We start from the raw sequence: 17273 nt of genomic DNA on the forward strand, positions 1-17273 counted from the left end.
CTTATATTGTTGCAAACAAACCTGAAATAACATACGTTTAGCAACTTTGTGGTAGTCTACTAGTTCTAGCAAAAAATATGTTAGGTTAGTTTATCATCCATCTCTGAGTCTAGAGCCTCTGAGAACAAGTGGCTGTTCACCAGAGCTTTGAGGAGACAGTGACAGATCACGAACAAAGCTATTTTTGTCTTTATTTGTTTCGTTGGAAAATACAATTTCAATGTCGGAATGTTAGGGAGACATGTGGCTTGTAGAAAATGGGTTCAAAACTTAGATCACTGAATGTAGGGTTAAAGGAACACGCCACCCAAAATCAGTAGTGATATATGTTCTTACCGTAACTTTCACGAGTTGAGTCGTACCTCTCCCGCGTCGGTAGGTGCACTCAAACGTGCTGTCGCGCGGCGCGAATGTGTTAGCATGTTGCTATGCTAGCGGGCTCTGCCGTGGCCATAGAGAGAGGCACATAGCAGTATTCAAACACCTCCACGTTTTACCTACTTAAATACAGTTGCACGAGTAGTTGATGAAAAATGTTAGGGCACACAACATGAAACGTGACGATTTTCCAAGCGAATAAACATGAGAACTACAATGTGTGGCGCAATAGCACTTGGGAGTACTTCGACCTAGAGTGGTAATATTATTAACACCTGTAGATCCTATCCACCACAGAGTTTAGAATCCATGCTGGATCGACCCTCAGCCTCTCCCTCCCCTCTGAGCGAGAGAGGCACACACACTAGAGATGCGCTGATGGGCTATTATTTCAACCATAACTGCATAGCAAAACTTATCATCCATCAGCCATCCATCAGCACTAAAGTTTGTTGACCAATTTTCAAAACTGCACCCGCCATCCGCTGGTTGTTTTAATGTAGGCTATATGGGTGATGCAGCGCTGCTGACGTGAGGCTAGAAAGCCCTTGCCTGTTCTAGAAAGACTGATCTAATGCAGCAAATATATTAAAAGGCAAAAGTCGTACATTGGCTAGGCCTATCCCCAGAATATCAGCAGCAAACTCAGTCTCTGTCGCGCAAAACAGTCTCCAAATAAAACGCACATCGGCCTGTTGCCTATTCTGCCAGCTTGTGACAATATATCGTCCAAAATGCTTGATTGCATTGCATTCTCCACATTTTTAGCTACATTTTCATGTACCACATCAGCATTTTTGTTCAGTGAATCTTTTGTAAATTGCTTTACAATTACCGTCGGGCCCTTGTCAGCAGACTTCGGCTTGCCTCTTGCCATATTCACTCCTTGTCTTCCGATGTCATTTCTGAGTCATCTACAGATGTTCACCTCCCTAAATAGAACCAACTTCAACCTGTGTTATATCCTAGATGAGACTGCCTGGGTTATTTTGCTTAGATATTAGCCTATATATAAAACACATAATTGTAGCCTACCATTCAGGGAATAGGCATTTAAAAGAGAGACAGAGAGTGATAGGCCTATGACTAAGAAATGACATCGGGCGATGGCAGTGCGAGATGTTCAGAACGTAAGAGCTAAAACTTCTACAAACTCACTATAACATCCACAGCGGAAAAAGAAGAAAAATAGTCGGAAAACTTAGATGTGTAAGGCAAGCAAGCAAGTTTGGCGGTTGTTACTAAAAATGTGAACATGCACGTTGCATTGTTGTGCAGTGGACTTTCAGAATGAATGGAGTCGGAGTTTCTTTAATATCGAGGCGTCATATTTGTCCGATGGCCTGCTAGGCTATAAAATGAATTGCGATGTCAGTCTGAAAAAGACGCGCTCGTGCAGTCAAAATGAATGGGAGTCTTCAGAACAGGCTTATCAGTCAACCTGACATAACAGTGTGTAAAGTAGCCTATAATGTGAATGACTTGTTATTTTATCAAGGATTTCTTTCTTTTTGCAAAAAATAAAGTAGCCTACATTAATTAGTAGGCCAGGAGCATGCTGAAATTATGTGGCAAATTGCGTTTTTTATTACAATGATAAAATTGTAAAAGGACATGACCGAAGCTGAGGCAAGCCAGGCAATAGGCCTATAGGCCCGACGGTAATTGTAAAGCAATTTACAAAAGATTCACTGAACAAAAATGCTGATGTGGTACATGAAAATGTAGCTAAAAATGTGGAGAATGCAATGCAATCAAGCATTTTGGACGATATATTGTCACAAGCTGGCAGAATAGGCAACAGGCCGATGTGCGTTTTATTTGGAGACTGTTTTGCGCGACAGAGACTGAGTTTGCTGCTGATATTCTGGGGATAGGCCTAGCTAATGTACGACTTTTGCCTTTTAATATATTTGCTGCATTAGATCAGGCTTTCTAGCCTCACGTCAGCAGCGCTGCATCACCCATATAGCCTACATTAAAACAACCAGCGGATGGCGGGTGCAGTTTTGAAAATTGGTCAACAAACTTTAGTGCTGATGGATGGCTGATGGATGATACCTTTTGCTATGCAGTTATGGTTGAAATAATAGCCCATCAGCGCATCTCTAGTGTGTGTGCCTCTCTCGCTCAGAGGGGAGGGAGAGGCTGAGGGTCGATCCAGCATGGATTCTAAACTCTGTGGTGGATAGGATCTACAATTAGGTGTTAATAATATTACCACGCTAGGTCGAAGTACTCCCAAGTGCTATTGCGCCACACATTGTAGTTCTCATGTTTATTCGCTTGGAAAATCGTTACGTTTCATGTTGTGTGCCCTAACATTTTTCATCAACTACTCGTGCAACTGTATTTAAGTAGGTAAAACGTGGAGGTGTTTGAATACTGCTATGTGCCTCTCTCTACGGCCACGGCAGAGCCCGCTAGCATAGCAACATGCTAACACATTCGCGCCGCGCGACAGAGCGTTTGAGTGCACCTACCGACGCGGGAGAGGTACGACTCAACTCGTGAAAGTTACGGTAAGAACATATACCACTACTGATTTTGGGTGGCGTGTTCCTTTAAGGGATTGGTCATATTCTGAGAAAATGTCAATTTCTCCCATAGGAATACATAGACACTGGACCTCCCGCTAGACTCCTAAATGGGCTTGACAGCTTCGAACCCCACGTCACAACGTGCCAGAATTTACCCTCTTATGAATCGTCTCGCTTTATCAACCGTCTCTGGTACAAGTGTTTGTATGGACTCAAAGATGAAGTGAGTTGATGTTGGAGGTCAAAGGTCAAAGGTCAAGTCAATGAACACTCTGAGTGCGATATCTCAAGAATGCCTTGACATACATGCCTGAAATTTGGTATGAGTGTTTGTATGGACTCAAAGATGAAGTGAATTGATGTTGGAGGTCAAAGGTCAAATGTCAAGGTCAAAAACACCTTGAGTGTTATATCTCAAGAACGCCTTGACACACAAGGTCTTTTGTTATGAGGGTTTGTATGAACTCAAAGATTAAGTGATTTAATGTTTTTTTTTAAAGGAATTTCCCCACCAACATTAAGCCAGCAGCTTTCCATCCACTATTGTAATTCCTCTGGCATTACATTCTAGTTTCAGTGTGGAAGGGGCTGCATTCATATACACAATGTCACCATAGTCTAAGCTGACATTATAGTTATAGATAATATATAAAATCAAATTGATTTGATTTATTTAAACTCGAAAAACCATTAAGGGCAAAGCCCTCATACAATGATGTTGAGTAAAATATAAAATAGTATGTTGTCATTTGTATTTTATTTTGTTGAAGAAAATGGCTTCGTATTTTGTATCAAAATACTTTAAAGTATAGTATACTATATTTTTGAAGTTTAAAAATACTGCCAAATATTTTTGGTAAAACCAATAATCTACTTTTGGTGACGTGATGACATCATGAAAGTGCAAAACATCATAAAAGTGCAAAACAATGAATGAAAACCATAATTTGCCCAGAGTTGTTGTGATCAGAATATTGAGATTGAAGTAGATGATCCAGTGCAAGATGAGTAATGTGTAGGTTGCTCACACACACACCAACCTCAAGTGTCTTGAGAACTTTAATCATCCAACTGGAACGCATGGAATTATGTGGTAAAGTAACAATCTGACTACATAAACCGGCTCTGTGGTTGCCCTGCAACATTGCTCAATTTGGGCATGCATAACCCCCCCCCCCCCCATAGTATAGCACTCTAGCTGTCTGGCTGTTCAAGCTGTTGGCTGCAGGAACTCAGACTAGGTAGCACTGATTGTTTTCGGGGTTTTTTCTCGTACCAACAGCACTCAGTGACTTTGAGAAACAGAGATCCATGTGAAAAATGGCCAGAATTTTCCTTTAAGGCATCGGGGGGTACCTAACACACATAAGCCTCCTTTCATCTGGTAGGCGATACAGGGCACTGATTGCCAAAACCAGCCGATACAAAGACAGCTTCTTCCCCCAAGCAGTCACTCTGTTGAACGCTCAGAAATAGCCTCCAGCCCTATACACTAAACAAAGTCAGTCAACACTGTTCTGCTCATCTGCCTCATGTATACTGCACTGAACTGCCTTGCACTATATTTATATTTATACTTAAATCTTTAACCCCAAACTATACCGATATTGTACTATTCCTTCCCTCTGTTCACTGTATATTGTACCTCCCCTGTGCTTGTTGAGGTGACCATGACCATGGCAACCTTGACTCAGCACCAACTCATCTACATCCAAACTGAGTTTGAGACTGCACACTGCGCAGATGCACAACTGAAAAAATAAAACTTTGACTTCTTGACTTTGTTTGGGTGGGCAAGAAGACACAATGCTTTGGTGCCTAGAGCTGGCCCTGTTGATTTTAATATTTTGCCATGCATATTGGAATACAATTATCTATGAAAGTCTTCACGAACAAAAGTGTGAAAAGTGTGCCCTCCCCCCAAAAAAACACACGCACACACACACACACATACACACACACACATGTATGCACACACAGCAGCTCATCACCTCATCTTCCTTTGTATCTAACAGGCAGCGCATTTGAGAAGGAGTTCCTGGAGGCCCATAATACATACCGTCAGCGACATGGAGCCGCTCCTCTGACCTTGAACAAGGACCTGTCCAGGTCAGCTCAGAAGTGGGCCGAGTATCTGCTGGCCAGCAAGAAGATGCAGCACAGTCAGGCAGACTACGGGGAGAACCTGTACTACGCTTGGAGCTCTGCACCAAAACAACTCAAAGGTAATCTACACGTGTGGCTGGCAATTCAGTATGACATAAAAGCACACATAGAATTACTCTAGGTTTCACATTTTATATTAATGATAAGACATTGGATGCATTATATTTATTTTCTGAGGCAATAGAAACAGCAACAGAAGGAAAGGTTTAATTGGTCAGAAGAATTCATTCATAGAACTGTGAAAATTACCAATAAAGTATGGATGGATGAGCAGGTGGTTGACTGGTTCACAGGTGGTTGACTTTTGACATGCAGGTGTAAGAAGTATTAACCTAAAAGTCAACTGATCTTCTGCAGGGAAAGAGGCAGTGGATAACTGGTACAATGAAATAAAAGATTACAGTTTCAGCAAACCTGGATTTCAGTCCAACACAGGTGAGCACTGCCAGCAGATTGGACTTATACAGCAGGCCACTGATTCTCAACATGTCCCTGACTCACGCCTGCCCTCTGGTGTCACTTTTAGGACACTTCACCCAAGTGGTTTGGAAGGGATCTGAAAAGCTGGGAGTGGGCCTTGCCACTGATGGAAAGACTACTTTCGTGGTTGGCCAGTACCTTCCAGCAGGGAACATCAGTAATCCAGGGTACTTTGAGAAAAACGTCTTGCCAGCAGGCTCCTCTGTGGGAAAGCATGCTGACGCTGGTGGTATGTGTCAAAGTCAAGAAACGTGCCTTGATTGAACAGAAGGGTGAACAGATTTGTGCAGCTGCAAGTCTGGTTCAGACAGCTATACCATTTGTAGGATGCTTACTCATTACAGAGGACAGCTTCTCATCTGCAACACACGTGTCTGTGGTGATTGTGTGTTGCAGCTGCATCTGGAGGGAATGATCGGGGCAGTTTACCCTCGAGACAATCAGGGAGTGACCACAACTCAAGCAGCCTCACAGGTGAACATTTGGACACTGGACAAAATTATATCCATTCATTTAATTGATATGCTGTTGCCTTCAAATATAAGTCTTAAGGCAACAAAATTTGCAATCTGCGTTTTCGTGTGGATAAGACTTTATTGAAAACAATGTGGTGTGGATGGGAAACTTTTTGAAAATGCAAAGAAAAAACATTGTTTTCAAAACGTTGCATTCTCGTGTGAACTAAGCCTAACAGGGAGGCTACACCGGGTCCACAACTGAAGCGCTCCCTACTAGTTGCGGAAAAATTGTTTAAGAAGACAAGGTCTAATTTCACATCCGGTGTAGCCAGTTCCATTGATTATAGTGGAAGCTGATTGTTGCAGGGGACGCTACACGAATGGAACGCTTCAGTTACATGTGTAGCCTCTCTGTAAGTGGCCTTCAGCACCTGTGATGGAGGGTACCCCCCCCCCCCCCCCCCCCGGCACTATGTGAATCCAGTATGTTGTCCAGTATGTAATCTTGTCTTACAGTAATTGTAATGACATTTATTTTCATGTCAGTGTTGTTTTATGAATTACATACTTATAAAAATAAATGTTGACTGTGTTAATACCCTGGTTGTTAAAAAAACAGGTTGATCTTAATCTTTTGTCATATATTAATGGAATGTAATTATCTAATTATCTATTCACTCAAACAAATTATTCTCACACACACACGGTGTCTAACAGGCAGCGCTTTTGAGAAGGAGACCCTGGAGGCCCATAATACATACCGTCAGCGACATGGAGCCGCTCCTCTGACCTTGAACAAGGACCTGTCCAGGTCAGCTCAGAAGTGGGCCGAGTATCTGCTGGCCAGCAAGAAGATGCAGCACAGTCAGGCAGACTACGGGGAGAACCTGTACTACGCTTGGAGCTCTGCACCAAAACAACTCAAAGGTATTTACATGTGTGGCAATTCAGTATTAAAAATGCACATATGGAATTACACTAGGTTTCACATTTGAAAAACAGACCTTTACATGTCCTCAGTTCATAAATAATACACAATAAATAAATAAGACACTGAATGAAATGTATTTTTTTAAGGCAACAGAAACAGAAACAAAGGATAGGTTTAATTGGCCACTTGGATCAGTGAGACATGTCAACAAATGAGGACGTTTAAAGAGTGCTTAATCATGCCTCATCTGTCAAGCATGGCAGAGGGAGCATTTCAGTTGAGGTGAAAGATAAAGATGGAATCTTCCCATATTCCCTTATTCCTAGTAGGTGAAAGACCCACAAACTAGCAAAACCTGCCAGGTGGTCAGAGTGCTGGTGGTTAGATGTGAGCTCTTTGAGGTGGGGGGGTGTTACTGAAAAGTCATAATGTCCTACAGACCCAATGAAACTACAGAGGGTGTGGGTTTAAATGCCCTGTGAATGTATTCCAAATGGTATACAATGCCTACAAAAGTAAAGCTACAGCAAGTAGGGGATTTTTTGATGGATACGATATGATACTGACAAATAGAACAATTCATTGAAACAAAGGAACTGGCTTTGAGTGGGTTACTGTTGAAACAGGTTTTGTTAATTTATTAAAGAAATATTAACCTAAAAGTCAACTGATCTTCCACAGGGAAAGAGGCAGTGGATAGCTGGTACAATGAAATAAAAAATTACAGTTTCAGCAGACCTGGATTTCAGTCCAACACAGGTGAGCACTGCTAACACAATGGACTTACAGTATACAGCAGGCCACTGATTCTCAACATGTCCCTGACTCACGCCTGCCCTCTGGTGTCACTTTTAGGACACTTCACCCAAGTGGTTTGGAAGGGATCTGAAAAGCTGGGAGTGGGCCTTGCCACTGATGGAAAGACTACTTTCGTGGTTTGCCAGTACCTTCCAGCAGGGAACATCAGTAATCCAGGGTACTTTGAGAAAAACGTCTTGCCAGCAGGCTCCTCTGTGGGAAAGCATGCTGACGCTGGTGGTATGTGTCAAAGTCAAGAAACGTGCCTTGATTGAACAGAAGGGTGAACAGATTTGTGCAGCTGCAAGTCTGGTTCAGACAGCTATACCATTTGTAGGATGTGTACTCATTACAGAGGACAGCTTCTCATCTGTAACACATGTGTCTTTGTGTCTAGTCAGCTTGACCATGCCTGGGTAGTATCTATAGTCTCTATGACATGCCTTTGGGTCGTAAGAGCAACAGAATTTTGAGATGAAATAGAATGCCAGTGAGATAGCTGCAGGTTGGTTGTTAACATGTCTCATTGGTGATTGTGTGTTGCAGCTGCATCTGGAGGGAATGATCGGGGCATTTTCCCCTTGAGGAAATCAGGGAGTGACCACAACTCAAGCAGCCTCACAGGTGACAATTTGGACACTGGCATTTTTATTTGCTTCAAGTGTCTACTTCTTGCACATTGTTAAACCAAACACTGATACATGTTGCGAAAAACATACAATAATTTATTTAATGCACATGCTGTTGCCTCAGTAGAAATCTTAAAGCAACGCTATCTAGTTCTTGTAACTTAAGATGATTCAAACTCATTTTGATGCCGGACTGACTTACAATAAGGGGAACAGAGGCTCTTGAACTATGTGACGTTGTTGAAAACATTACAAAAACATTTATTTGTGTTATTTAAATGTTTGAAGTGTGAGGCCCTGAGTTGACAGGCAGCAGACTTGTGGAGCTTTCACTTTAACAGTTGTTAAGCAAGGTCAAGCAAGCATTGGTCTTGGCAAATCATAACCTCTGTTTTTCAGTTATTAGTAACTGTTCTCTCTGTCTCTCTCTCTCTTTCTTTCTCTCTCTCACTTCCTCCAGGCGCAGGTGGGAAGAATTCAGAGTTCAGTCTCTCAGCTCTGGACACGATGAACGGCTACCGTAGACAGCACAGGGCGAAACCTTTGTCTCTCTGCCCCTCCCTGTCTAAGGAAGCTCAGGAGTGGGCCGACTTCCTGCTGAAATCAAAGATGCTTCGTAACCATGGCAAAGGCCATGGAGAGAGCTTGTGGTACCAATCTGGATCCTCTGTCGCTACCCCGAAAGGTGGGTCAAACTGAATCACAGAATCACATGCTGAAGTTCATGTTTCATGATGATAAGTTGATGTTTTTGCAGTATACATTTTGGAATATAGACACAGACTAGGTCTTATAGAGACAAGCCCATAGTCAATCAAGTTAGAATAAGGATGTGCATCTATTAATGTTATATTAATGATGAAAACATAATTCAATGTGTATTCCCATTTGGACGGTTGTCAGTTGTAATAATAGTAATAAATAGAAGCATCTGTGAATCTGCCATCTGGAGGGGCGGACTTTTGATTAGTTTGTTTTCACCCAAGAATGAGGAGTGCCAATGCAGTATTAAATGACTGCTCTGACATTTACTGATATAATGCATATGTATGCTTATGTAGGCTCGGATGTTGTTAAGTCTTGGTACGAAGAGAGTTCGAAATACAACTTCTCCTCCCCAGGATTCCAAAGAGGGACAGGTAGGCTTCTTTACCCTCATCCACATGTTTCATGTAAATGGATGTGGATAATACATATAGTCCAAAACATATAGGCTCTTTTGCACTGTGATGTACATGTGGAACTTGTAAAAACGTGACCAATTAAAACATCATGTATCAAATGACTTTCTCCCTTACACATTTCTGCTCTTAGGTAACTTCACACAGATGGTCTGGAAATCCAGTGAGAAAGTTGGGGTTGCCATAGCAACTAATGGGTCTGGTCTGTTCTTCAGCGTGGCCTTTTTTGAGCCTCCAGGGAATGTCAGCAACACAGGCTATTTCCGGGACAATGTGAGCGCCAAGAGTTAAGAGAAGTTGAAGTGAAATGAAGATAGGAGCTGGATTGGTTTGACACAAGATATACTGTATTAATTCTATTTAAACCAATTTGATCTGTGTGTTATAATTCCTTGGAAATCGTTTTGATGCTTGTTTCTTGATACTTGGCATTCCTACAGATTGCCTACATGTCAATAAATTTCCCTCACAGAATCAAAAGAGTATCTATACTTAAAATAAAGATCCGATAACTGTGAGTGATCTATCACTATTCCCCTCCACTACCAGCAGATGTCACTAAAGTACACACAAGACACTTTCTCAGTTTACAGTAAAGCAACACTCTGCAACAATTTGCCACTTTTTGAGGAATGCTTTATCTAGTTTTGGTATCATCTTTAATCACTCTGGTCTTTGATTATGATTGGCTGCATGCAAACAAGACCCCATTACATTTTATAATAGGCTACTGTGCCACGAATGAATACACTTACAAAATTGCAACTGTGTCTGAGTTGCTGTGCTCAGTAAAATAGTTTTATTTCTTGGCCCAGTGGCCCTTAGCTGCTCTAAAATCACTTAGATTTCGCCTCTTGGGGCGTATTGCTTCATTGATGGTATATGGTCATGCACAGATACTGTATAAGCACTTGTGTCACTGCATCCATAAGCACACAAACACACACACACACACACACACAAATACAATCACACTAGTTGACTCAGATGCCTATGCATATATCCAAACACCAAACAAACTCCAACACCACAAAAAGGTAATCTGAAACGGCTTATCTGATTTGAAAGCAGGAACAAAGATATTATCTAGAATGCAAAACTAGAAGTGGTTCATGTTACTCTATTGTATATGACACAAAAAGGATATTTAAACTCAAGTTATCATATAAGAAGCCTTCACCTCACTGTGAAAACTGTGTCTACATTCACTCACTGTAAATTGGTCAAATCTGTCACAAGGCAATGTAGCACAGACACATGGCAATACTACATTTATAAAAAAAAATATCCTTAATAGCTTACAGGATCAGGTGGATGTTATACAGCACTGGAAAAAATGAAGAGACCAATGCACATTTTTCTGATGTCATGGCGAATGCTAAATGGTATGGAGCTTTCTTCAACTCCTGCGAGCACCCAAAGCACTTTACATTAACTCATTTGAATGTTACTCAGCAACTGTAGGATGACGTCAGAAAAATGTGCAGTGGTCTCTTATTTTTTTCCAGAGCTGTAATAATAAAAAAAAAAACGAGAAAAAGAGAATGTTTAGACTGAGATTTCTTATTCCATATGTAGAAGATTGAAATGGACAGTTATTGCTTGTGAGAGACATTGGAATTATTAAAACATAACGAAAGAGAAAAAGTATTATACTGTGAACATTAGCTACAAATACCAACAGAACACTGCTGGCTAATTCAAGTCTCAGAAACAGAAGTGGTTGTGTTGTGGTAGAGATATAGGATTGAAGTCAGATAAGAAGGATGATCTTTTTGTGTTTTTCTTTTTAATTTCCTTTTTGCATGCTAACTACATTTTCATACTGTAATTTTCAATCACTTGACTTCATCTTCTATGGTATGACATATGTATTTGGCAGTGATGGAACATCTCTGTCAAACCAATGAAATAGGATAGTGAGGATGACTGAGCTGTAAAACAAACACAGTTTACCTACTGATGCCAACTCATTGAAATTTCATTAGAGTGAAAATATGGGGTACACATTTTCCCTCCAAAAAAAACAAAAAAAACAACCAAGTGACTGGCCCTGAGTGCGGAGAATGTTGCGCATGGAAAAAACAAATTATTTGAGCCCTTGGGTACCTACACTTGCCGCCTTTTGTGTTCTGAAGTCAAAATTGCCTTGTGGGTCTCTGATTGGGTCTCCAGGTATTCTGAGGTCTGGTTGGATGTCAGCTCTGTATTTAAAAAAAAAAAAAAAACTGGCCCCTCCTGCCTCAGCCAGGCAAAGCACCATTGAGGTATGCCAGGCAGTTAGCTCGCATGACTGGTTATCTGTTTTCAGCAGTGCTGTGAAAACACAGGCGGGAAAAATCCCAGGGCTTACGTTCTGGATGAAGACAGCAAGAGAGAGAGAAAGAAAGAGATAGGCTCACTTTGTTTCTCATCCAAATATTTCATAACAGCTGTGGGTTGGGAACACACTGCATAGACCCAGCTTGTGAATTTTCTTTTCACTACAGTATGCATACAAATCACATTCTACTTCAAGAATAATAAGCAAGCTTTATACAAGACAGATTAAGACCATAGGAACATGTCAAGCTTAAACTCGAGACATGACATTCAACCCTGTAAAAGCATTTGGGAAGATAAGGAGCATCAGATGTAGGATGTTGGCTTTCACAGAAGGTCACACCATTCATGAGACAGGTATATGGAGCAGGGGTGTGTGTTTAATCTCCATTTATCTCTGTTCTATTGGTGTGTGGTTCAGGTTTCCATGGGTTAGCTGTGCCGTTTCCATAGAGTTGTTTTTGTTTGTCAGCCGTGGGGGAGGTTCTGTTTCGTCCTGGAGCATTTTCTCCTGGGGGATCTCTAACAACAGAGCAGAGGGCAGAGAAAACAGGGTCCGGCACAACAAACAATGGGCCAAGCAACAAGCCCCAAGCCCAGCTAAACTGCCTCTTCTACAGCAGTATACTGTGGACTGGTCAATACAAATTAAAGGCTTGTCCCAAGCAATGTTGACCACCCTACTTTTACATCTGTTAAGATTAAGGCAGAATATCTCAATAAAAACTGCGTACGGCATTACAATACTCAGCCATACAAACCTGCTTAATGCCATTTTATGGGCTGTTTGGAGGCTTATTTTAATAAACCTACTAAATGAAATAATTTGAGCTGTAAAAAGTAATGGAATAGAAAACACTATTTTCCTCGTGTATGAATGGTCTTTCAAATCTGCAGGTGGTTTAAGCTAGCATTTCCTGTTTTAAAACACTGTTTTGCATGTATTTATTTTAAAGTGATACCGCCTATCCTGCACACTCCAAGATTTACTACTACTACTATTCTTCACAACTACAATAACAGACAACAGAAAAAAAACTTCTCATTATATAAACACATAAATGAACCCATGTCGAGGGGTGACAAAGCAGAGCCTGAGCACCATTACATTAGCTACAGACAGAGTGTAAGGTAATCTAGGTCTGCATTATTGATATCACCCACAGCACAAGACAGCTGTTGCATGGCATGTCTGCCACTGAAGTCCTGGCCTGAAATTCTCCTGCCCTAATGCGCCAATGAGTCATATTCTAAAGCCAGAGCATTCAGCTGCAGCAAGTGGCCTAGTTTTCACATCTAAAACAGCTGCTATAAAAGAGTTTTTGCACCAAAAGAAATGTCACCTATACCTCTTGAGATTGATTTTTTTTTTTTTAATTACATTCAAACTCTGACATTCTGTCCAACATTTTTAACAGTACCCTGAGATAACAAGGAGTTACAATTATGTTTTCTCAAACAAAGTCGTACGTTTTTAGTTTGGGACCATAATGTTGGTCTAATCACATTACAATTCCTGTGCTGACAGAGCTATAACTCCCTATTCTTCTAATCCAATTCTGCCTTCTGCCAGCTCAGCTCACACCTGCCTCTGCTCTCCTGCTTCTGTATCCGCTCCTCTCCTCTCTGCAGGCCCGTTCTCCTCATCAGGCATGCATAATGCATTCCCTGCCTCATGTTGCACTCCTGCCTGCCTTGAGGAAACCTGATGCATCAGCACCAGCAAGCACCCAGGCAGGTACACGTAAAGTTTAAGGGAACAGAAGTATTTGAACGGGTGTAGGTTATGCAAGCAATGACCATGATCTTGTCATGAGTTGCTCTATTACACTTTAACTAATATGTGTGAGATATGTGCATATTTGACTTAAAACGACTCTTATCCACTTTTATATACCGATGTGAATTGTTTTCTCAAGAAACGTGCTGACCATGTCTCACCCAAACACACATAAAGTTGTATGCTATATTTTAGTTGCGTGTTATCTAGAGTGAAATATCTGCCCATTGATAGACTATTTCTATCCCTGAGGGGAATGGCATGTTAAAACCAACACTCACACACTTCTAACAAAGCTCATGTTCTTTGCCTGAAATAAGTTGATGCAAATTATCTTAGATCAGGTGTAGTCTAGGCCTACCTAGACTTCTTTGGCTACCTTGTTTCTGGCGCCTCAAATAATGAACATTTCACTGTCGACAACATATAGGCCTACATAGGCCTACAGCAAAGAAACAGAAACAGAATATCTGATATTAAATGCATTAAGAAGCCCAACTCCCACTTCAATACAATGCTTGGAGCTGGCATTGCAAATTTAGCCTACTGCAGGCTATATAATCTCATCTCACTGAACATGCAACATAACATGTCTCTGCACGCCTTTCACGCTTTCACCCTTTCACGTCAGCATATCTGGTCACCAGAAACAAAGGTTGCCAGGTAATGAGCGACTTCAAATGTTTCTGACTCGTCGCCATTGACAACCCACTGTAACCGTTAAACACCAATCAAAATCCGTTGCGTCAGAGCAGCCAATGTATGTCAACCAATAAGATTGCTCTTTTCCATGATTGACGCATTTTTCAACCATTTATGAGTAAATGTGTTGGTCGGTAAAGTTTATAAGTGCTGGTCATTCATTGTTTGAATTAGTTAACGCTCTGGTTACTGGTGGAGTGGTTAGGCTGTCATACAGGACAGTAACAAAACTTTTTTTCTATCGTCATTTTAAAGGTAGTTTGTGTAAAAATGAGGGAAATCGTTCATCTGCAAGCTGGGCAGTGTGGGAACCAAATTGGAGCCAAGGTTTGTATATTGAATATTTGATTTGGCCGGCTCAACAGGTTGTGGTGGTACGAGCTACGAGCCAACCGAAGGAAAGTCTGTTCCTAATTGAACAGATAACGTTATTCCTGTTAATTTAACGTTACAGAGTTAACGTTATCTCGCTAACCCTAGGAAATCACCTTAACTTACATTGATTCGGTAACGTTGATTTGTATTCAAGCCTAAGCATCATTAAGTTAACATTAACGTAGCTTCTAGCCTTTTAGACATTTTGTGATTAGTTCTATGTAAACTGTCACTCCCGACTTTTCCTACTTCACCTAACAACTGCAAACATTAACTAAACGTTAACTTGGCAATGGCGTTGAATTGTGATGAATTTTACTAACTTAGTTGCTTGGTTGACAACTGATGATGAACGAGGTTAACAGTTACGTAAACCATTAACATGTTTGCAAACGGTTGCTAAGGTCTTACCAGGTCATTCATTTAGTTAGAGATTCGCTGTTAACGTACATTACTTTGACATACTCATATAGGTGTCAAGTTGCCAAAACATGACTTGCCACCTGCTGCTTAGCCCGCCTCCCTTCAGCCTCCTGCTTGGCCTTGCTAGTGTGCCAGCTGTTGCTTGCTGTCCAGCTAACATATGGTATTTCTTTGTTTTTAAACTGCATAGTTTTGGGAGGTCATCAGTGATGAGCACGGTATTGACCCCACTGGCACCTATCATGGTGATAGTGATCTGCAGCTTGAAAGGATCAATGTCTACTATAATGAAGCCACAGGTAAGTCATTTGAATCCAATCAGATGAATTTGATAACATGCATATTTGTTATGCAGTTTTGTTTTTCAATTATGTTTACTTTTGTAACAGGTGGCAAATATGTCCCCCGAGCTGTCCTTGTTGACCTTGAACCTGGAACGATGGATTCTGTCAGATCTGGACCTTTCGGGCAGATTTTCAGACCAGACAACTTTGTCTTTGGTGAGTTCTTTGACTTTTTGGGCTACATTTTAAGTGACCGTATTAAAGGATTCGTTCAGAAAGTGGTCTTAACAGCAGAATTTCCTGTCAGGTCAAAGTGGAGCTGGAAACAACTGGGCGAAAGGCCACTACACCGAGGGAGCAGAGCTTGTTGACTCTGTGCTGGATGTTGTGAGGAAAGAGGCCGAGAGCTGTGATTGCCTTCAGGGCTTCCAGCTCACTCACTCGCTAGGTGGCGGCACAGGCTCTGGCATGGGCACGCTGCTCATCAGCAAGATCCGGGAGGAGTATCCTGACCGCATCATGAACACCTTCAGCGTGGTGCCCTCTCCCAAAGTGTCCGACACAGTTGTGGAGCCCTACAATGCCACGCTATCAGTGCATCAGCTAGTGGAGAACACCGACGAGACCTACTGTATTGACAATGAGGCGCTCTATGACATTTGCTTCCGCACCCTGAAGCTCACCACTCCTACCTATGGAGACCTCAACCACCTGGTCTCTGCCACCATGAGTGGCGTAACCACTTGCCTCCGTTTCCCGGGCCAGCTTAATGCTGACCTCCGGAAGCTGGCTGTCAACATGGTGCCTTTCCCCCGGCTGCATTTCTTCATGCCCGGCTTTGCCCCACTCACCAGTAGGGGGAGCCAGCAGTACCGTGCCCTCACTGTGCCAGAGCTGACGCAGCAGATGTTTGACGCCAAGAACATGATGGCTGCCTGCGACCCACGCCACGGCCGCTACCTCACGGTGGCTGCCGTCTTCCGCGGCCGCATGTCCATGAAGGAGGTGGACGAGCAGATGCTCAACGTGCAGAACAAGAACAGCAGCTACTTTGTCGAATGGATCCCCAACAACGTCAAGACCGCCGTCTGCGACATTCCACCCAGAGGCCTCAAGATGGCAGCCACTTTCATCGGCAACAGCACCGCCATCCAGGAGCTGTTCAAGCGCATCTCCGAACAGTTCACCGCCATGTTCCGTCGCAAGGCCTTCTTGCACTGGTATACTGGCGAAGGTATGGATGAGATGGAGTTCACTGAGGCCGAGAGCAACATGAATGACCTGGTGTCTGAGTACCAGCAGTACCAGGATGCCACTGCTGAGGAAGAGGGTGAGTTTGAGGAGGAAGGAGAGGAGGAGCTGGCATAAGCTTCCCCTCTAGCGCTCAATGAGGAGGAGCTGGCATAAGCTTCCCCTCTAGCGCTCAATGTTCTATTGTCTTTTTTTTCCTGTTCTGTTTTGTTCCCTTTTAACTGTCTCTCCGCTATCAAATTAAAGAATTTCGACCAACACTTTCCTAATAAACACTTAACTTTGATAGATCATTGCACTGTCTCTTTCTTTCCCCTCATTACCCATTAATATGTTTGGAGTCTTTTTGTCTTTGACTTGATAACTTTTAAATGAACAACCTGAGATCAGTCATATCAGGTCCAGCACTGTTCAGGACAGGTGGGCCTACTCAAGCCAGAGCTGTTTCATCAACCTTTGCTTGTGGAAGGCTAGTTTGTGCTTACCACCTGCTGCCCCCTTGTGGCTAGCATCAATTGTTAAGGGATTTATTGTGGTGGTGAAACTATTTGCTCTTTGAACATTTTGGTTGTAAC

General features: G+C 42.2%; 2 protein-coding genes across 5 annotated transcripts in view; both read left to right on the plus strand.

The window, feature by feature from the left end:
• Positions 1–10175, plus strand: part of glipr2 (GLI pathogenesis-related 2) — a 37738-nt gene extending 27563 nt beyond the window's left edge. For all 4 annotated transcript variants that reach the window (XM_076283625.1, XM_076283622.1, XM_076283623.1 and 1 more), the window contains 11 exons: positions 4934–5143; positions 5442–5519; positions 5611–5793; positions 5961–6038; positions 6740–6949; positions 7635–7712; positions 7809–7991; positions 8298–8375; positions 8841–9065; positions 9442–9519; positions 9695–10175. In XM_076283625.1, the coding sequence (XP_076139740.1) occupies positions 4934–5143; positions 5442–5519; positions 5611–5793; positions 5961–6038; positions 6740–6949; positions 7635–7712; positions 7809–7991; positions 8298–8375; positions 8841–9065; positions 9442–9519; positions 9695–9852 (1559 nt within the window). In that variant the 3' untranslated portion in view covers positions 9853–10175. The remainder of the gene's footprint in view (positions 1–4933; positions 5144–5441; positions 5520–5610; positions 5794–5960; positions 6039–6739; positions 6950–7634; positions 7713–7808; positions 7992–8297; positions 8376–8840; positions 9066–9441; positions 9520–9694) is intronic.
• A 4381-nt stretch (positions 10176–14556) lies between these two features.
• LOC143122767 (tubulin beta-4B chain) lies at positions 14557–16986 on the plus strand. Its single transcript, XM_076283626.1, has 4 exons — positions 14557–14692; positions 15354–15462; positions 15553–15663; positions 15755–16986. Exons 1-4 carry the CDS (start codon positions 14636–14638, stop codon positions 16813–16815), a joined length of 1338 nt encoding a protein of 445 aa, XP_076139741.1. The 5' UTR covers positions 14557–14635; the 3' UTR covers positions 16816–16986.
• The last annotated feature ends 287 nt before the right edge of the window (positions 16987–17273 follow it).

This window comes from Alosa pseudoharengus, unplaced genomic scaffold, assembly GCF_046254945.1.
Source record: "Alosa pseudoharengus isolate Yale_2024_CS ecotype anadromous, Long Island Sound unplaced genomic scaffold, YU_APseudo_1.1 YU_APseudo_1.1_scf_14, whole genome shotgun sequence".
NCBI lineage: Eukaryota > Metazoa > Chordata > Actinopteri > Clupeiformes > Clupeidae > Alosa > Alosa pseudoharengus.

Bases quoted from the DNA above. Each gene is read 5' to 3' on its own strand.
- LOC143122767 (XM_076283626.1), top strand. From the start codon at position 14,636: ATGAGGGAAATCGTTCATCTGCAAGCTGGGCAGTGTGGGAACCAAATT. The intron at 14,693-15,353 runs GTTTGTATATTG...TAAACTGCATAG, and splicing joins GGAACCAAATTGGAGCCAAG to TTTTGGGAGGTCATCAGTGA. The intron at 15,463-15,552 runs GTAAGTCATTTG...CTTTTGTAACAG, and splicing joins CTACTATAATGAAGCCACAG to GTGGCAAATATGTCCCCCGA.